The sequence below is a fragment of the Suricata suricatta genome, chromosome 3 (assembly GCF_006229205.1).
Source record: "Suricata suricatta isolate VVHF042 chromosome 3, meerkat_22Aug2017_6uvM2_HiC, whole genome shotgun sequence".
Classification (NCBI taxonomy): domain Eukaryota; kingdom Metazoa; phylum Chordata; class Mammalia; order Carnivora; family Herpestidae; genus Suricata; species Suricata suricatta.
Window position 1 is genome coordinate 60,392,492 of NC_043702.1, and position 21,578 is coordinate 60,414,069.

Consider the following 21,578-nt stretch of genomic DNA (forward strand, 5'->3'; position numbering starts at 1 on the left):
GAAGGACACACTTGGCTTCCAGAAATGGTTTATGCTTATGTGAACTCATTTAATAAGCTCTGACAGTTCGGCTCAGTAGTGCTTACAAGTCTTCCCTGTTTTTCTGTTGTTGCTTTAAAACTTTCATTCAAACTACACTGCTTATTTTACAGATCCCGCATTTTGAATGGAACTCTATGGCGTTATCGACAAAGGAAGCTCGCATGGACTACCTGAGAAAATGCATATTCGGAGAAGGCAAATCATGATTGTAGCTTTTATTTAAAATTAGTGATGCTGGTGTGTCACATCTGAACTTATTTTACTTAAGTGGCCTGACTCACTTGAAAAATAATAGTACAGAATTGACTGATTTCAAGATCAATTAAATACCTAATAAAATAAATAGATATTTTACCTTCTCCAATACTTAATACTTTCTCTACTATCTGGTGGGGAAATTGTATAAAATTCTTTCATATGAAAGACTGGGGCGCCTGGGTGGCTCAGTCGGCTCAGGTCATGATCTCACGGTTCGTGGGTTCGAGCCCCGTATTGGGCTCTGTGCTGACAGCTAGCTCAGAGCCTGTTGCCTGTCTTCAGATCCTGTGACTCCTACTTTCTCTGACCCTCCCTGCTCACGCTGTCTTTCTCTCTCTCTCTCAAAAATAAATAAAAACATTAAAAAAATTTTAATATGAAAGACTTATAGCTTTTAGGAAACTCAGATAGTTTACAGTTCATTCTTTGAGTTCCTACTACGTGCCACTAACTGTTTTAGGTGCTGGGTGTGTATACAGCAGTGCATACGGTATATCTGCTGTGGTGGCCAGGGAGGTAGGAGGGAGCGTCATAGGTACCAATACTTCCTAGAAACCAAGTAGAGAAAGCGTGTCAAGGAGGACGAGGTGAGCAGTTGTATCAGATGCTGCTGATGGCTCAGGTAAAATGAGGACTGGGAAATGACCATTAAATTTAGGAACATGAAAATCATTGGTAACCTTGAAAAGAATAGTTAGGTTTGGTTGAAGTACTTATTTAAAACATTATTACTTTGCATGGTGTGAAATTCAATATTTAACAGTTAACAAAAAAACAAACACTTTTAGAATATAATGATTAGACTGATAAGGATTACAAATTATTTCCTTTGGATATAAATGAAAACCTAATTATTATATACTTTGAATACAGGGAAATGTTGATTAAATGACCCTGATGTACCTTTCACTTATTTTTACACATATTGTGACAAATTACTCTTCTTCCTCTAGGCTGCCCTATCCAAATGGTTTTCTTTATGTATATATTCTTATATATTTTGGTTTGATGATCTTTCTTTTAAATAACTGAGTTGTTATAAACAAAAGCATTCTTTTTTTTAAAGCATTCTTTTTTCATTGAGATATAATTCATATACCATAAAATTCATCATTTTAAAGTATACAATGCAGTGTTTTTCTAGAATATTCACAGGTTTGTGCAGCTATTACCACTATTTAATTATAGAACATTTCCAGCATCCCAAAGTGTTATTTTTACAACTTAATCTCATGTCTATGTAGGTCTGCACTCTCTCCCCAACATGGGGCTTAAACTCACAACCCTGAGATCAAGACCTGAACTGAGATCAAGAGCTGGACGCTTAACCAACTGAGCCGCCCAGGCATCCCTGTCTTGCCTTTATAGTAAACAATTCCTCTTACAGTTTTATCACTCATATTTACATCTCTCGACACCATAATTTGCCCCCTCAACCTTTTAAATATGCCTTAATATAGAAGTATCCCACATGATCCCTTTCTGTTCCAAATAGTTTTCCTGCTGAATAACCTATAGAGGTTCCCATCTTCAGGATTTATTGATTATATAATCATAGAGAATCTAGAGCAGTTTTTGTCAATATAGAAAAGTAGCCAGGATTCTACTTCAAAGATCCAAAGTAAAACTGATTTTTATTGGATATGTTTCCCTATTTATGGTAGAGACAATAACACTGTATGAATACTCATCTGTTCTTTATGAAATTGCTTGACAAATAATAATAGAATACTCCAAATTAGTTCCAAGTCAGATTGCTCAGAAAAAGACATGTGTAAGGATAGAAGTCGAACATGTCTGCAAAAGCATGTGAACCCATAAGCGGTGAGTAGTTGATGACTTGTGATGTGATGGCTGTGGACACACCGTGGAGTCAAATTCGTGTGTGCACTAACAACAGTCAGCCTGAAGACAGGGCTTCACGTCCTAGGAAATGCAATAATACAGTCACCTTTCTTTTTTTTTCTTTTTTCTTTTTAAAGTTTATTTATTTTTGAGAGAGGGGGAAAGCATGTACACACACATGAGCAGGGACCAAGCAGAGAGAGAGAGAGAGAGAGAATCCCAGGCAGGCTGTGCACTATTAGTACAGACCCCCCTGTGAGGCTTGATCTCATGAACTGTGAGATCATGACCTGAGCGGAAATGAAAAATCGGACACTTAACTGATTGAGCCACCCAGGCACCCCAGTCACCTTTCCATCAGAAATTTGCAAATAGGTAGCTCTTTCATGGAAAATATAGATAAAACTTAAACCGACAATTATACACCCCTCCCCTCCCAGTACCTCATCGGCCTCAACTTCTGCCCAGGAATTTAAAGAATCCGTTCATTTCCTAAGGACAGTCTCTAACCCTCTTACCACAGATACTGTAGTTAATGGCTTGAAGACTGTGGTTTACTGGTTTTAAATAAAATTTTTAAAAACTAAACTTTTTAAAGTTTATTTATTTATTTTGAGAGAGAGAGCAGGAGGGGCAGAGAGAGAGCCTCAAGCAGGCTCCGCACTGTCAGCTCAGAGCCCAGTGCGGGGCTGGAACTCAGGAACTATGAGACCGTGACCTGAGCCGAAACCTGGATGCCTGACCAACTGAGCCACCCAGGTGCCCTCCAAAAAAATTAAACTTGATTTAAATCACAAACAATATACTAGTGTCACAAAAGGAATGGAGAAAAAATCAAACCCACCTGAATTTGACTACTTAGAGAGTTCTTCCCCTTCAAATGAGACCCATTTATTATACTTTTAAAATAGCATTTCCAAAATTTTCTCGTGGCATGTAATCTTTAATAGAATGCATAGGAATCTTGTCATATCTTGAAGCACAAGGGAAAGTTTTTGATATTTTAAACATTAAAAAATGTAGCTGTACATATTTCATTCTCCAATTTCATTTATAATAGAAAATTTACTATAACAATGCAAATGAAAGAATTAGTAAACAACTCAAATTTAGAAAACTTCTTTACAATCGAGACAGATTAACAAAAGAAATAATCTGTTCAACTTAATATTTAATTCCTTACTAGAACATGGCTTTAAACAATGATCATTACACATTGAAGATTCAATGACTTTGAGGCTTTGACACCCACTGCGAACCTCCTGGACAGTAATTAGTGAATAATTTCTACATGAATCTCTGTATGGGCTCTTGAAAACATAATAAATTAAAGACCTATTATCCAAACAAACCACATTCCATTCTATTGTTTTTCCACCTCCCAGTTTACAGTTTAGACAGTTTGAAGAGGTTTAAACGTGTTGCTAGGCAGCTAGCTCCTGAAGCATAACGTATTTCCTTCAACATCCCAGCCCATTCTTTTTTATCATCTTCATACCTGATGGAGGAAACAAAAGTAATGAATACACAGTGTTTCAATAGACAGTTCTGTACGTTTCCTTGTGTTAAATATACGAATGTGGGTCTTTGAGAAAACCCTATTGGCTCCTATCCAGAGGAGGACACGCCTGACGGGTACAATAACATTTGAATTCCTCCTCAGATATGCTTTCTCCGAGCATATGTCTGAGCTACTGCCATGGTATTTAATCTGGAGGCTTAGGCAGTTAAGCCTCCTCTGGGAATCAAAGACTGTTCAGAGACGAAGAGTAATAGTTATACAATCATTTGCATTTGGACGGATAGAGATGGCTGGTGTCTACGAGTCAGTCAACAGACTCTACCTTAAGAGTAAGAACTGGAAGGTACAGGGGCAGTCTTGTCACCTTGATGATTTCAATCGTTCCCACACAGTTGTGGCCGGCAGGCCAGCTGACACTAGTGATCACTCCAGAGGAATCCATCCCCTTCTGCTTTGTTGTCCTGTGTGAGTACTACGGGACTTTACGTTTGATGTTAGGTGAGAACTAACGTTAGGTTGTTCCCTCAGGGAATATTGACGGTTATAAAGATACAGGAACTTGAATTGCTTTGAAATCTGTGCGCCTCTATTCTGCCTGGTGCCTGGAATGCCTCTCTGCGTGCGGAATTCCTAAATGCTGCCCTCTCTGAAGCTTTCCTCGCCTTCCTCAAGCAGAGTTTGTAGCTTTCCCTTCATTTCTCACATTGTCCTTTATGTAATATTTACTATAGCAGTCACCATTCCATTTAAAAATTTCCCCCATATTTATGTCTTCAACAAGCTCAAGAGTATTTGAGGACAAATAATGTATCTTATTCACCTTAGTATTTTCCCTTTTCCAAAAGCTATTGATACTTGGTACATACCCCCAAATCATTCTATGATGATGATGATGATGATTTAAAGTAATAATTTTTAAAATTAGCTGATATTCATGTAAGATATATGCTATCTGATTTAACTTTACCAGTAATCCAAATTGAATTTTCAAGACTTGTACTGTGCACCAAGTGATTTTTATGTTGAGAAAAGTAGACAAAAAATATTTTAACTAATAAAGGGAAGAACCTTAATTATCTATATAAAATTTTGGGCAACAAATTGAAAGATAAAGAATGGTTTTAAATGACTTAATGAAAAAGTGACCACATTTAAGCAATAACAGGTTAAATAAGGCTTGAAAGCATTTGCTTCTTGAAGGTTATATTTTTACTTTAAGCTTGGTCAATCCTAAATAATGGAAAGATTTCAATGAAAACTACAAGGGTGGAGGTTTTTGGATTTTTTATACATCACACTACGAGGGTCTGTATGTTTAGAATGTGGTATATTGATAGTTTTCATCTCTTATTTTCATCTCTGCAAGTGTGAGTAGGGATTTCCCAGGAAGTTGAGGACAAGTGGGCAGCCACCTTTCTGGAGATCAGTAGCCTTCAACTTTTTTTTTTAAATGTTTCACGTTTTTATTTAAATTCTATTTAGGTACCACATAGTGTAATATTAGTTTTAGGAGTAGAATTTAAGTGGCTGTCAACTTACAGAGCACATCTGAGTCACCTGGAGGTCTTGCTAGAACACAGATGTCTGGGCCCCCCACCCTTAGAGTTTCAGTAGATTTGAGGTAAGGCCTGAGAATGTGCATATTTAACAAGTAAACCGGTGGTGCTGATGCTGCCTTGGAAACCACAGCAGATCACTCGTTCTCAAACTTGACTTGCACATTTGGAGCCACATAGAGACATTAAAAATATTGATGCCTGGGTCCTATCCCTAGAGACTGATTTAACTGGTATGGAGTATGGCCTGGGCATGAACACTTTTTCCAAATTCCAGATGTGATTCTAATACACAGCAAGATTTGAGAATTACTGCTCTAGATTTTATCACCTAAGTGGAAAACACCAGTACCAAAATTTAAAATTTGACAGCCAAGCGGACAGTGATGAATGCATTCTTGCCTTTCCCCAGTTTGGCGGTTCCCAAACTTGTCTGCATATTAGGATCATCCAGGGGTCTTTTGGAAGTTTCAAAGCCCAGACCATACCCTAGAAAATGAAATCATAGTCCATAGAGGTAGGACAGAGGTGTTGATACCTTTTGAAACTTCCTAGGTGATTCCAGTGATCAAAACAACTTTGGGAACCACTGTCATAATCACAAAATAAAACAATCAGAGAGGACCCTTCTTTCAGGCTCCCCTCAGTAATGGAAGGGCTACTTTTAGCAGGAGATGCTCTACTTTGCTGCCTACAACATCCTCCTGCTGAAGCAACTTGGCTTTTGACCGCCGTTAGGAACCATAGTGGCTCATGTGGGACTCAGCTGGTTGACAGCACCATTCCCTAACATCCGTGTTTCTTGACCCTGGCTGCGTAGTAGAATCACCTGAGGTTTTAGGACCTAACCGCAGAAATCCTGATTTAATTGTACTGCATTAAGGTCCAGGCACTGGAATATTTTAAAAGCATCCCACGTGATTTTAATGTGCAGCCAGGGTTAAGAATCACTGCCTAGTCACTCTCCTGCTTCTCAAAAATCCTAAGCCAAAAATCCTAAGCCAAAAATCCTAACCTTCGCATCCCTCCATTATTTCATTCTTTTTTTCTCTACTCCTTCTAGCCTTTTTCCATCTCAACTTCTACCTAAGTCTTGCCTCGTTCCTCCCTGGAAATCTCTAGTTTTTTTTTTTATTCCTCCTCTTCTTGGGGTAGGGGGAGATGAGTAATACTTAATCTCCCTTTATAGCCACTTTTTTCTTGCCTTCTACACAGCTAATTACTACTATAACAACACAAGGAAATGATGTTTGATGCATAAAATAATTCCTTGGTTAAACCACCAGTCTTTCATCCTTTCATCTCACCAGGGAATAAGGCATGTGCTGGGTCAAGTATAGAACCAATAATATCAACTTCCCACTGTCAGCCTTGGTGGTATGCCTTCACTGCTCGCTCTTCCAAAGCTATCCCTACAAATTTAAAGGTGTGAATAAATCACCTGGGAGTCTTGTTCAAATGAAGACACTGATTAAGGTTGGAGTGAGGCCTGGGATGCTGCATTTCTAAGAAGCTCTCATAAGAGCCACCACTGCTGGTCCATAGACCATACTTTGAGGACCAAGGTTCCAGACAATTTGGGGACAGGCCAGGGAAGGGCATCCATCCTTGAGAGTGGGGGCTGGCCATTAAGCTGAGAGGGAAAGCATGACTTTGGTAGTTTCTGGATGAATGTACAGTATGAACTCATTAATGCTCACCTCTGAGATCTATCTCCTGTAAATTTTCATCAGCAAGCACAGTGCCCAGGCTGAAGGCAGCAGGTGCCATTTGACAGACCCATGTGGTCTCCTAACAGCAACCAGACATCTGCACACAGTATTCCCTGCTCCAACTAGGTGACTCTCCATGACACAGCCTAGACTTCTGCTCCCAAGACTTCCTGTATGCACCCTGGTCTCCAGGGGACATTCACTGCATTAGAAACTATGGTAAAATTCACCACCCATCATGCATTGTATAAATAAACTACATTCATTTTAAGCTTAACTTTTCACTAGTTTCTTTCTTAAAAAGCTTTTATAACTGAATCCTCAAAACCTGAAAAACCATTTAAATTAGATTCAAAATAGAATTAATGAATTCATGGAAAACTCTAGAAGTTAAATGTTTCTTCAGAACTCTTAGGAAATAAAGTACCCTCTGGTAGAAAGGTTTGGAAGCAACCTTTGCTCTACTGGATGCCTAGTGTATTACACTTTCAGAGCTGGAGTAGAGCTTCATTAAAGAATCAACAGTTCGAATCTTATTTTACTGATTAAGAAACAGGCCTAGATAAGTTCTTTCCCAAGCACACAGCTAATTAGAAGCATACTTGATCATCAAGTAAGTGGCACATGCAAAAGTTCAATTAGGTTTGAAAAGTGTTTAGTCTACTACCAAGAGGTAGCATACTTGTTGGGAAAGTCTGGCTTACTCTTTACTGCAAAAGTGTTTGTTTCATCAGTTGTCACTTAATTGATTTAATATTTGGTCCAAAAAAGTTGGAGTCAGAAAAACTTACTTCCATATGTCATTGACTTCAGTGGGTGCAAACTCTTTAGACTCCAGTTGAATCACGGCAAAACCGCCGATGGCATACAGGGACCCAGCCAGGCTGACCAAACCGATGGAGCTTCTCTCCTGGGGAAATTCAGTCATCACTTCCCATCTAGGAATTAATTGAAAATACAGTCAATGTAAAACCCAAGGAAATGCCAAATTTATGGACAGTCATGTGAAATTATAATTTAAAAATTCAAGTACATAGGCATCTAAAATTAGAAGATTAAGTTTTGCTACTGAAAAATATCTAAATATGTCTTTATTTGAAAGATGGAACCAGATTAAACATAAAGCCCTCACTATGTCAATCTCAGAATATTTCACCTTCATCAATTAGCATGTTCAGCAACGGTCATCAATATGTGTGCCATAAACTGGGACAGTTTGGTGGCAATTCAAGGCAGTTCGAACTTTGGTGCAGTTCGAGGGCTCCTAGGTCTTACTGAGCTGGATTTCATTTGAATGGTAATACAAGTTTTTGAAAACTCTGATTTCCATCATTTCTCAAGAAATCTCTAGGTCCTTTGCAGTAAAGGCATGTAATTAACCTAGCTTAGAAACTAGAGTTGGTAATTTTCTTTTTAATGACTTCATCTTTTTAAATAAAGGACTTAAGGGAACTTTTTAATGTTTAAAGCCATATGAAATAGGACAACTCACGACAAAATCAATCAAATGAGTTGGAAGTATCAAGAGTCTAGAATGAGTCATTTTGGCAACTATTCTATGGCTCTGGCATTAAAAGTGAACCTTTCAGGGCACCTGGGTGGCTCAGTCGGTTAAGCGGCTGGCTTCTGGCTTCAGCTCAGGTCATGATTTCATGGTTCGTGGGTTCGAGCCCCGCGTCAGGCTCTGTGCTGACAGCTCAGCTCAGAGCCTAGAGCCTGCTTCAGATTCTGTGTCTCCCTCTCTCTCTGACCCTCCCCTGCTCGTGCTGTCTCTGTCTCTCAAAAATAAATTAAAAAAAAAAGAAACTATAAAAAAAAGTATTTCTCTAAACATATTATTTATTTTTCTAACCATAAAATAGCACATATGCATTGTAGAAAACCTGGAAATACAAAAAGGTATAGAAGAAAACAAATACCACCCATGATCATACCCTCCAGACATAATCATAAGCAACATTTTAGTGTCATTTTGTTTTTTTTTTTCAAAAAGCACAGAAATTTAAATGTCTATACATACACATGAAAAAGCTAAGGACACAGAGTTTATAGTCTCCCCTGTGTGCTGCTTCTTTAACTTCTTCTGAGTGTTTACCCATAAGATAGTTTTCAAAAACGTGATTTTTAATGATCATTTAAATCCTCTCCCATAAAAGTTCCTTGGTGATTTTCAGATACTAAAGTGTATTTTGTAATCAGGCAAACATGGTTCCTTAAAAAAGTGCTCTAATTTTTCTTCATTGCTAAACTAGGAGTGTAAAAACTCTTTACTTATCCAGATGAGTGAAATAAAAAATTTGAAAAAGACTAATTTTACATAAAGAATATCTGTCAAATATCTTTTCATATTAACGCTAAGCCAATAAAAGCATATAAGTGAAAATTTTAATTTTAAGAGAATTAAATGTTTGAAATATTCATGCTTTACAAATATCATAAGCTAAGTGGTGGTCTTTTCATCCTTAAAGAAACTATATATTTCAAATCAAAACACCGTACGGAGACATGTATATCCATTCATATATCCATTCACATGTATGTAGTTATTCAGAAGTATTACCTTTGCATGACTAAATTCATAAAGTTAAGTTAATAACAAATGAGGACAAATTGAACATTCCAACATTAACTTGAGGATTATGTGTTCCAAGTTGCAAACACACATAATGCGTCAAAATGTTAGGCATTTCACACCCAGTAACAGCAGAAGGAACCCAGGTACTTATCTTAATCCTTGCCTCCCCACCCTCCACTCCCTATGTCCTAATCAGAAAGCTTAATTTTCATCCAAAGTTAAAAAGTAGAGTGATTCAAACGCTTTGGTAAGATCAGCAACTCACTTATTGGTTATGAGGTCAAAGGCTTCTACTGAAGCGGAAAGACCATCTTCGGTGACGCCTCCTGCAATCACAATCTTGCCCTTATGTATGGCTACTCCAAACATGGAACGAGGGGTTTTCATTGGAGCCAGATCTTTCCAGTCTCCTTTTTTTGCGTTGTAGATAAACACTCTGTTTGTACACTTTCTGTAAACATAAAAGACAATAAAATAGTCCTTTTAGAACCTTCCTTTTCTGAAAGAAGCAATTTTACTAATCACTTACCTTTGCTTCCCATCTCAGATACGTGAAGCAGAAATAGAAAAACTCAAAAGTTTTCTGAATCTGAACCTATGACACAAGTGAAGGACAATGGCAAATGTGGGGACTAAAACTATTTTATAACTTAAATTATAAGTATAATACTGGACCTTATATAAGTACCTTTCCCTTTGGCAACTGCCCAGAGTAGATTTTAATCCTATCTGCTGCTAAATTCAACAGAAGACACAAATAGCGTTAAAAAAATTCATAAACCCTTTTTGTGCCAAGTAACAAAAATGTTAACTTTATTGTTTGAATCTCCTAGGAATGAATAAGTTAATTAAAAAATAATTAGGTATGACAGTACCTTTTTTTTTTAATGTTTTATTTATTTTTGATACAGAGAGAGACAGAGCATGAGAGGGGGAGGGGCAGAGAGAGAAGGAGACACAGAACCGGAAGCAGGCTCCAGGCTCTGAGCTAGCCCTAAGCACAGAGCCTGACGCGGGGCTCGAACCCACGAACGTGAGATCTGACCTGAGCCGAAGTCAGAGGCTTAACCGACTGAGCCACCCAGGTGCCCCTGACAGTACCTATTTTAAATTTAGCTCCATAATATGGCTCATTTCATTTTAGTATACTCCTAATATACAAATGCACTTTAAGAAATCCAAGACTATAGATTAGACAGCTAGTCATCTAAATAGATGAGTAAGGAGAGCAATTAAAAAATTTTTTTTTACATTTATTTATTTTTGAGAGACACAACATGAACAGGGGAGGGTCAGAGAGAGAGAAAGAGACACACAATCTGAAGCAGGCTCCAGACTCTGAGCTAGATGTCAGCACAGAGTCGGATGCGGGGCTCAAACCCACAAATCGTGAAGTCATGACCTGAGCCGAAGTCGGACACTCAACCGATTGTATCCCAGGGAGAGCAATTTTATACACTAAATGTTACTAGGAAAACCTATACTCATCTGGATTATTCTTAGTATGTTCTTCAGAGTTCCTTAAAGTTACCCATAACTCACTCATCAGAGTTCAAAATGGTAAATAATAATTGATCAACTGGATATATTTATGGGCTTTTTGTTTTGTTTTTGCTTTCTTAAAGTAAGCTCTGTTCCCAACGTGGGGCTCGAACTCACAGCCCCAAGACCGAGAGTCGTATGCTGTAGCAGCTGAGCCAGCCAGGTGCCCCTGGATATATTTGGTAAAGTCAAAAAGCAAACAAACAAAACTCACAACGTTTTAGGAGGACAAATTTTTTCTTTATCTTATGAAAGACCAGGTATCTGGAGTAGGAGCATTTCCTCTAATATGTGACTATGAGTATTATTTTAAAACTTCTTGACAAGGGCATGATACAAAATCATGTTCTCCAAATTCAGTGGTGTTAACTAGTGAGATTTAGTGCTTACTTTTAGATAATGACTCATTTCAAAGTTCTTTGGCATTCATCAAGCAATGCTGTCTTGGTTAATCATATTCTCAAGATTAATATATTCTTACCAACAAGACCTTTATGCTTCTTACTGACATATCAATTTCCTAGTTACTAATACCACTTGAAGGAAACAATTTAAATCATTTGGCAGGTTCACTAAATTTTCAAAGTCAGAATACTGCCTAATACACATTTTCCATTCCATTTACTCAGGAAAAATAACCCCAGTAAGATTTTGCACTAAGTTTGTAATATGGCCTTCCTTTAAATGATGGGGATGGCTGGGATTAAGGAAAATATTAAAATATCAGAATATGTTATCTTTGAATATGGATAGACTGTATAAAAACCCATTGTTTTTTTAAACAATTAATCACTTATTTTTATTTTATTTTTTAGCTGAAGTATAACTGACATAGCATACCATATTAGTTTCAGGTGTACAGCATAGTGATTTGATATTTTTCTACATTAGGAAATGAGCCCCCTAAGTCAGTCTAGTTACCATGTGTCACCAAACAAAGTTATTACAATATTATTGACTACATTCTCTATGCCGTATATTACATCCCCAAGAGTTTTTATTTTATTTTTTTAAGGTTTTTTTTTTAATGTTTTATTTATTTTGGGTACAGAGAGAGATAGAGCATGAGAGGGGGAGGGGCAGAGAGAGGGAGACACAGAATCTGAAGCAGGCTCCAGGCTCTGAGCTTGCTGTCTGCACAGAGCCTGACGCGGGGCTCGAACCCACAAACGTGAGATCTGACCTGAGCTGAAGCCGGAGCTCAACCGACTGAGCCACCCAGGCGCCCCCTCAAGAGTTATTTTATAAGTAGGAATTTGTACCTCTCAGTCCCCTTTCCCTATCTCACCCATCCCCAACACCTCCCTGCTCTGGTAACCACGTCTGTTGCCTGTATCAGTGAGTCTGTTTCTGTTCTGGTTTTTCTTTTTTTGCTTTTTAAAATCACATTTTTTGTGCTATTTGTCATTTTAATTTAATTATAACAATTATTGACTCAGAATATAGAGTTTTTTTTTTAATGTTTTATTATTTATTTTTGAGAGACAGAGACAGTGGGAATAGGGGAGGGTCACAGAGAGAGAGAGATAGGTAGATACAGAATGTGAAGCAGCTCCAGGCTCTGAGCACAGAGCCCGACGCGGGGCTCAAACTCATGAGCTGCAAGATCATGGTCTGAGCGATGTCTGACGCTTAACCAGATGAGCCGCCCTGGCGCCCCTAGAGTTCTTTATTTCTAGCATATTTCCATACTCTACTCTCCTTCCCTGCTTTGCCCTTATAATTCTTAATTCTGGCTCCCTTTCCAGGATTATCTCTATTTATTAAGCATCTTGGGTAAATGAAGAAAAGCCAAATTAGGCAGAGTTTTTCAGGGGCAGGAAATTCTTACTATTTAAGTTGAAAATCTTCATTTTACCAGACAGGCTCCTGGCTTAACTGACTGGCTTCTGGAGAATTCTGAAGTCACTTCTCCCTTTGAGTAACAGGATCTTTTTCCTAATTACCTATCTCTTGAGGAGTACCTAGAAATCAAGTTATATGAACCTTCATCCTGTTTTTCTCACGAGAAACTGGGCACCAGTGGGTGTACCCAGTGTAGCCGTTCTGTTTGATCTGCGCCTCTTTGTGACCAGTTTTAAATATTCTGACAATCACCTCTGTCCAGGAGCAAATCAGTGAAACATTGCTAGGAAATAACTGCTCTCTTTTCTGTCACCATGCTTTTCGTTTCAAACTCACCTATCTAAAGTCTCTCTTATGAATGTAAAGTACAAATCCATGATATTTTAATGCACTATTGCTTTAGCCATTATATTTTAGATATAACGTTAAAGAGGTACACTTAATTTTTATCTAGTTATGGGCAAAAGAATAAGAAAGCCCACTGGCTTTAATGTAGTGAAATATAATGAATATAATGAAAATGAAGGACTTGATTGTGGGGGCACCTGGGTGGCTCAGTCTGTTAGGCATCTGACTCTTGGTTTCGGATCAGGTCATGATCTCACGGTCGTGGGTTTGAGCCCCGTATCAGGCTCTGCGCTGATAGTGCAGAGCCTGCTTGTGCCCTCTCTCTAAGTAAGTAAGTAAGTAAGTAAGTAAGTAAGTAAGTAAGCAAGCAAGCAAACAAGTAAGCAAGCAAGTAAGCAGGTAAGCAAGCAAGTAAGTAAGTAAGCAGGTAAGCAGTTAAGCAAGCAAGCAAGTAAGTAAGTAAGTAAACAAGTAAGCAAGCAAGCAAGCAAGTATATAAATAAATAAATAAACTTAAAAAAAAAGACTTGATTATGCTCCTAAATGCTGCTTTTCCACGGTAAGAATGCTTATGATGGAGGATTAAGAATGCTTATGAATGCTTATGCTGGTTCCTAGTAATATGCTAAATATCTACACATTTACTTTAGCAACTTTTATTTATTTTTTGATACTTTAGCGACTTTTAAATTTTATACAGTTCCCCTTCAGAAATCGTTCATAATATCCTCCAATAGCTTTTCAGAATTTTATTTTGAAATTTTCACTTCAAAAATATTACAAGTGAGAGCCAAGTCCCATTTCAGTATGTAGATTCAGATGAAAGGAGGGAAGAACTCTTGCAATAAAAGAATCACTTGGAGGGGTGCCTGGCTGGATCAGTCAGTAAAGCATGCAACTCTTGATCTCAGGTTTGTGAGTTCAAGCCCCACCTTGGAAGTAGAGCTTACTTACAAAAATGTTAAAAGAAAATCATCTGGATGCATACCATAAGGAGATTTTAGGTACTTACTTGTCATCTGTCTTTCCTCCTAGACAATATATATTCCCTTTATGTGAAATCACACTATGGCCATAGACTTTGATAGGCAGTTTTTTAACTTCATTCCATTTTGCAGCCCTGCAATGAAAAGATGGTAGAATTTCTATGCTTTCAAAAACTTTTTCTATGCTTTCAGTTAATTCTACGTTCTAAAGCTATGAATATGTAATAGGCAGTCATATACCAGAATGCTTAGGAAACAGGAAATGTCATGCCAACTTACACGGGATCATAGCATAATACTGAATCCAGCGAAGCCTCTGTTTGAAGGTCTTTGCCTGCCACCACATAGATTTTGTCATCTACTTCTCCCAGACCGAAGAGACACCTGGCAGATGGCAGGGGCGGAAGTCCAACCCACTCAGATGCTATGTTATCAAGCTGAAAGAAAAATATATGAGGAATTGGGGAGCTTGTCAGAAAAGAATTATAGTTGTTCCAAAAAATATGCTATATTCTATGTGTTGGTTAGAATACACTGAGATAATAGGGTGCCTGGGTGGCTCAGTCGGTTAAGCCTCTGACTCTTGGTTTTGGCTCAGGTCACCATCTCACAGTTTGTGAAATCCAGCCCCGCATCAGGCTTTGTGCCGATGGCATGGAGCCTGCTTGGGATTCTCTCTCTGCCTCTCCCCTCCATCATAGCTTATATATGGATTACAAAGAAAAATGAGAAAATCTACTTGGTTTACCCAAAGTAGATAAAAGTATCAAAATCTGGAAAAAGAAAAGAATAAAGTCACTAGAGATCAGTTAGAACTGTGAGGTTTCTTAGGGGCGCCTGGGTGGTTCAGTCGGTTAAGCATCTGGCTTTGGCTCAGGTCATGATCTCACGGTCCGTGGGTTCAAGTCCCACATTGGGCTCTGTGCTGACAGCTCAGAGCCCGGAGCCTGCTTCGGATTCTGTGTCTCCCTCTCTCTCTGGCCCTCCCCTGCTCGCGCTGTCTGTCTCTCAGAAAAAAAAAAAAAGGAACTGTGAGGTTTCTTGTCAAAGTTTCTTCCCATGTTGCCTTGTTTAGGTTAAAAAAAAAGCACCATAAAACTGTTAACAGCGCACCGGGGAGAGAGAAGTTGTGACTGTGGGGAGGGTGTATGGTAGTGACCCCCGAATGCTATATTTAACATGCTCCCCAAGCCAGCATCCAGGACATCTGGCCCTGTCGCTCAGTCCACAGACACCTGGGATGTTAGGCAATACCTTTTTTCTTTTCTTCAAGACTGTGTAGGTTTCTCTCTGTTTTGCTTTATTATTTCTGACGTAGGCAGGTGTTCTAGCAATAACCTTGAAGGCTCTTGTGGGAAGTCATCGGAAAAACCTCTGTCTCTATCTTTTTAAAAACTTGTATTAGGAAGTAACTTGCTTGTGTTTGCTACTGCTACTTCTGCACGCCTCAGACAGATCTCTAGGTGCTGTGCTCTCGGGTAGGTGATTCTGGTGTGGTGGGCATCAGCTTCAGCACTTACTATTGTAATTTTATGTTTTTCCACTTTTCATTTTAGAACAGGAAGGCATGATAAAACTGCTTTCTGAAGGAGTGCAGTTACAGATTTTTCGTTCTCTCTAGTGCTATGTCTGTGTAGCAGAAGAAGGAATAAACCCCAGAATAATTGGATACCAAGAGTAGGTGCAGATAGTAAAGGCTGTGGTCAAGGGAGGGTCTCTGTAGAAGTCTATGTATATTTCACTTAATAACTTTGGTTAAAGCAAAGTACTAATTAAAACTACATAAGATGAGCAGTTTAATCCTCACATATGCATTGTCAGGTCTGCATTCACGAATTTTAACATCTAGGTTGTGATCACTAGTGTTTTCATTTTTGAAACATTATAATGTTTTCATTAATAAGGTAGTGTGTAGTATAGTAGAAATAAGAATGAACATTTATGAGGTTTTGACTCTGTGACAGGCTGCGTACTGAATGTTTTACACCGGTAATCTCGTTCAGTCCTCCAGGATTATTATGTGTTTTACAGATGAGAAAACTGAGGCACAGAAAGGTTAAATAATTGGCCCAAGCTCACAGAGTTTTTATGTGACATTCACATACAAGCTATATAGATCCACTGTTTGTTTTTTACAAAGGGGAAGAGCAACTATCATAACCCCAGATTGGGGAGTTGACTGCCCACGCGGTACAGCACGGTCCACATCGCCGTGCTTCCCCGAACTGGGGCACTTAACTACTGCAGCGGTAACAGTGGACTGCCTACCAGGCTCTTCTATAGATGACCTGTCAAGCTACTTAACCTGGCTGGCTCCAGTTTCCTCATCCTGAAAATCAGGGTTTGGACCTGGATTACTGTAAAATGAGATCCTGTGCAGAGATTTGATGAATCTATTAATTCTATGAAAAACAAAACAACACAAAACAAACAACCCTCTCTTATCCAGGTAAAAAAAAATTCTCATATTCTATTTATAGTACACAATCAAAGATCATATTACTAACTTCATACATTTTAAACAGATGTGATGAAGCAGAAAAACATAATATAAAACCTGAAATTCGCACACATTTTCTTGTAAGTCATAAATAACCCTTCTTACAGTCAGGTGTTTTTATCCTGGCATTTGTTGCACTATTTGTCCCTTTTAAAAGAAGCAAGGCATGGGCAATGACAGAGAGTTGACCTTTTCAGCTTTTTGTAACTGTTTTTGTAGCTATAAAGAGCATCGAACAGGTTTCTTGAACCAGGAATGAGAGGCCGTGCCCATAAAAGTAAGAGTAGTCAGTGATCGAAAAGAGTGAAATTTTGCCGTTTGCAATGTGGATAAAAACTAGAGTGTATTATGCTAGTGAAATAAGTCAGAGAAAGACAAATATATCATTTCACTTGTATGTAGAATTTAGAAAACAAAACAATGAACACTGGGGAAGCAAAAATAAGATAAAAACAGAGAGGGAGGCAAACCATAAAAGACCCTTAAAGACAAAGAACAACAAGCTGAGGGTCGCTGGAGGGGTTGGGGGTGGGGGGATGGGCTACGTAGGGGGCATTAAGGAAGACACTTGTTGGGATGAGCACTGGGTGGTTAAGTGATGGGTAAATAAATTCTGTTCCTGAAATTAAGGAACTAATCCATGTTAACTAACATGGATTTAAATTAAAAAATAAAAGAGTAGTAACAGGATAGAAGAGAATAAAGATAACACTAGTATTCCTTGATCTATGATTTCTAGATACCTATCTGTCCATTTGTGTACTGATGTCACTTTTACTTCCTAGATATAATTATTGCCTTTTAGGTTCAATTTGGCTTTTTTGAAATTTCACTGATTTTAAAGTTAGAGCTTAGGAAATTTTCTGACATGCATTCAAACGCTTAGGATTATAGGTTCTATTTTATTTTTATATTTCATAGTTAACATTCTTCAATGGAACTTTGAAAATTAAGAATGATTAGCATGTATATTACATTTTTTTAAGATTAGAAAAAGCTGGATAAGGTAGTATTTTGTGGAGGCACAGCATGTCACACCCTGGGAGCACGCAGTGACTACGGTATGACATTCTACACTTATCTTTGGCCTTTCCAGTTCAAGTGCCCATAAACCTCAGGCCACAAGTAGTTATGGCCTAAACAAACTCTTCTGAGCTAGCTGTAAGCTACAAAGTAGCTTAAAATTGACATTATTAAAGATAAAGTTTAAGCCAACGATTCTTTCATAAACTGATAAAATATAATGTGTTGATAATATGAAACAAACTTCAAACAAACTACAAAGAGTTTATTAGTTTGGAGGATTTGTTTTCTTGGACACTTCTGTGATTTCACAAAACAGATTAAATTGGAATAATGTCAAAGTACAACTCTGAACCAAATATATATGATCACTTGTCATAAATAATAAATCATCATAAATAAAAATTTCTAAATATAATTGATGAATTCAAATTAGTGTCACCTGTGTAGTTTTTCCCAGATAACCCAAGGTGTATAAATTAGGTTACATAAGTTCTATTCATTTTCAATAAAATTACATTTTAGGCAGTAAACATAAATAACAGATAAAATGTTACCCTTAAGAACTTCAAATCTGTTCAAGAAAACCTGAAAAAAGTCTGAAAATCTGATCAACTATAATTTTTGTAATGTGGAAAGCCCTACAATTTAGGGAAATTTAATAGGTTATAAGAGTCAAGTTAGGTTTTACCAAAACACTGGGTTTTGAAGCATTACAGTCACCATCAGCTATAAACTTAACATTGTGGGTAAAAGAGTATAAAGAAAAATCTGAGTCCTCACTTACACATTAATTAGAACTCCATTCTTCACCAAATCTTTTATTAGATATTAACAAGCAGTTAAACTAACTGATCTAAGTATTTCTGTCAGCTCTGGAAGCAGCAAAAGTGCAAGGGACCGGAATAGGACCTCGAGTAGAGGAAATGCAAGCAGCCTGAATAATTCACCCGTCAGGTAACCGGGTAGTAAACAGCAGGCTCTCCTTTATGCCTCTACTTTTATAAAAGTAGCCCTTCTCACCTGGAAGAAGTAGGACTGGAGAGGTTGATCTTTATTTTCTTCATCCACATATAGTCCTCCGACCACATACACCTGATTTTGTTGGGTAACTATGCTAGAATGATTTCGGGGAATCTGTTCAGCGAGAGCAGTGAGGTAGCACTCGTTTTCTGTGGGATCATAAGCCACGGCAGCTGTGTCATTCACCAAGAGGATGAGCTCTTTGACAAACATTCCATGCCTGGGAATGTCATTCAGGTAACCAGGAAGCAAATCTTCATCACCAACATCACCGTTCACTTCCCCAGCCCCAGCCTTCTCTGCAGTTTTGCTAGGTTCTGGGAGTTTGCCTGCAAAGGCATCTTTGAGAACTTTGATTTTTTTCTGGAGTTCTGGGTTGCTTTTAATTATATCATCTTTCTCAACGTGATCTTTAAAATATTTTTCTGTCATAAGACGAAAACGGATACAATCAAACACTTCGCTAAGGTTTTTGACCCTGTTTTCCTTGTCTGTTCGCACCCATTTCATCACCGCCTCAAAGACTGCTTCTTCCTTCTCCACATTTAGGCTGTCATTTGAAATGACTGAGATCAGTTCCTGCGAAGATAGTTGCATAAAGTCCTCTTCCTTACAAATCTGTACAAAGCGATCAGACACAAATTCACGGGCAGAGATAGCGAGTCTGGGGCAGTCAAGAAGAAGTCCTAATCTTAAGATGGCTAGACAGTTACCAGGAGCAAGTCTTTTCTGAAGATAAGAAACACAGACAGTGAACACTGAGGGGATCTGAAAGCGGCTGGCCAAGGCAAAAATATCTTGCACGTTTCCGTCGTTGAGATCAATACTGGCCGAGTACAGGTACTTGATGATTAAATCCAGTACAGCAGGGTCCACGTTATCCAATACCACCTCCTTTTTTTTCCCCTCATCGATTTCAGATAAAAAGTACTCACGGAAGTAAGGACTACAAGCTGACAAAATCAATCTGTGGCAAGGAAGACTTTTGTCACCTGCTTTTAGGGTGCAATCGATGAATTTTTTTTCATCCAGGAGATCTTTTAGACCATCCTGAAGAAGGGTGGATTGGTAAAGCCGCAGTTCCTCTGTGAGTTCCCGCTGGGAATCCATTTTGTGAGTAACCTGGGTGAGGAAGGGGACACTGAAGGCCTTAGCTCCTTGCAGCACACAGGTCTAGCTGTAAAAAGGCAGATCAGTGTGCTTTGCCCAGCTTGAAGCCTTTGCAATTTAATCCCACCAGCTAAATATAGATACCAACTCTAACAACGGGAATTTAGGAGAGCTGATTTGGAAAGAAGAGTTGTTCTTGCAGCTGTTGTAGATTGAAGGGAACAACTGGAACTTTTAATCACTAAGGAAACAGCTAAGAAACAGATTTAAACGGAGTGGAAAGCTTTAAAATACATAAAGCATTAGAACATAGGCCAATAAAGGCATGTTTAAAGAACTAACAGAATGTTTTATTGAACTAATAGAAAACTGAATCGTAAAAATGAGTCAGTCTGCTAAATATGGTCGAGTGGCAAACTCCTTGGCTGTCTGAATTAATAATGCAAAGGTCAAGAATATGAGGTGAGTTCATCTGAATACTCCTAAGCAAAATCCCTTTTCCAATAAGTGTTACATACAGATTTTTATTTTGTTTAAAAACAGTGGGATTTAGAATTTTCTTTTAGAAGGAAACTTAAAGACGTCTATTTATGTATTATAATTTTATTTTTAAGAACCTTCAATAATACTACTCCATAACTGAAATAATAAATACAGAGAAACTGCTAGTTTTCTAAGACATTCTGAATTATCTTTATTCTTAAGTGGAAAAGCCCTAATTTGTATTGAATTAAATCATAAAATTATTTAACTTATTCATATCCTGTCTTGCTCTACAAAGAATCTGATGTGGCAAACAATAATAAATCAAGTAAAATAAAGGCAAAAGGTTAAAAGGAATCATCAAGCCCAGACAGAAATAGAAATAGTTAAAAGTCAACACTAAGGAAAGAAAAAACTCAAACAATGTGATCACTAAAGATATTTTAAATGTTAAGATAACCTTTCATTAAATAAAAAGTTAAAATACAGATATGACTTCATGAAAACAATGTTATCAACAGATCACAGCAGACTCAGGAAGAAGTGCTTATGTCACCTGCATAATTTGGAAAACAAGACTATATAATGAAAAAAAAAGAATATAACTGAAATCATAATTTAAGTTCTTGATTATAAAAGAACACCATATTGGTTAGGGGATGCAGAAATCATGATCTGAAAAAAATTTTGATCCTCTGTTTTTCGCAGATGACATTATATACCTCTTCGTGAATTATCTTATTACAAAATTATATGGTCACATTTTCTGAAATCAGTGAGGCTATAGAAATGCTGTGTAATTTCAAAGTTTGGTATTCATAAAAATGCTCAAAAGAATATAAGCTCCATGAAGACAGGAATTTTTTTGGTTTGCTCTGTTCAGTGCTGTAGCCCCAAGGGCCTCATGTGCTCCATAAATACTTGTCAAATGACTAGATGTCTCCAGATCAGTGAATTATGTATTTTTAAACTTCAAGGTCTCTACCAATGAGTAAAGGTTTTTTCTTTTATTTTACATCACAGTGAAGTTAATGGTACCGTCAGCTGCTAAAACAACAGCTGAAAGAAGAGCTCATTGACTCTTTCTTCCATTTATAGATGTCACTAAAGGTTTTAACACACTAGAAAAAATGAACAGCTGCTCCCTTGTTTAAACAATAAATGACTCATTTCTCTCTACATGTAACAACTAACATTTGAAAAGATTA

General features: G+C 37.8%; 2 protein-coding genes across 6 annotated transcripts in view; one reads left to right on the plus strand and one right to left on the minus strand.

The window, feature by feature from the left end:
* FASTKD1 (FAST kinase domains 1) overlaps window positions 1–406 on the plus strand; it is a 50,468-nt gene extending 50,062 nt beyond the window's left edge. For all 5 annotated transcript variants that reach the window (XM_029934433.1, XM_029934432.1, XM_029934435.1 and 2 more), the window contains one exon: window positions 153–406. In XM_029934433.1, coding sequence (XP_029790293.1) covers window positions 153–248 — 96 coding nt within the window. In that variant the 3' untranslated portion in view covers window positions 249–406. The remainder of the gene's footprint in view (window positions 1–152) is intronic.
* Window positions 407–3,067: 2,661 nt separating this feature from the next.
* Window positions 3,068–19,943, minus strand: KLHL41 (kelch like family member 41). The gene is made up of 6 exons (XM_029934437.1): window positions 18,778–19,943; window positions 14,511–14,668; window positions 14,258–14,365; window positions 9,776–9,961; window positions 7,727–7,873; window positions 3,068–3,643 (listed from the first exon to the last, which is right to left on the minus strand). The coding sequence occupies exons 1-6, from the start codon at window positions 19,885–19,887 to the stop codon at window positions 3,532–3,534; spliced, it is 1,821 nt and encodes a 606-aa protein (XP_029790297.1). The 5' UTR covers window positions 19,888–19,943; the 3' UTR covers window positions 3,068–3,531.
* Window positions 19,944–21,578: the final 1,635 nt, after the last annotated feature.

What these genes read in the sequence shown, in the direction of transcription:
- KLHL41 (XM_029934437.1), bottom strand. Translation starts at nt 19,887, where the DNA reads ATGGATTCCCAGCGGGAACTCACAGAGGAACTGCGGCTTTACCAATCC. An exon ending in GGAGGAAAGACAGATGACAA is followed by an intron (nt 9,962 to 14,257) that starts GTAAGTACCTAA and finishes TTATGTTTACAG; the next exon opens with AAAGTGTACAAACAGAGTGT. An exon ending in TTTGACCTCATAACCAATAA is followed by an intron (nt 7,874 to 9,775) that starts GTGAGTTGCTGA and finishes ATTAATTCCTAG; the next exon opens with ATGGGAAGTGATGACTGAAT.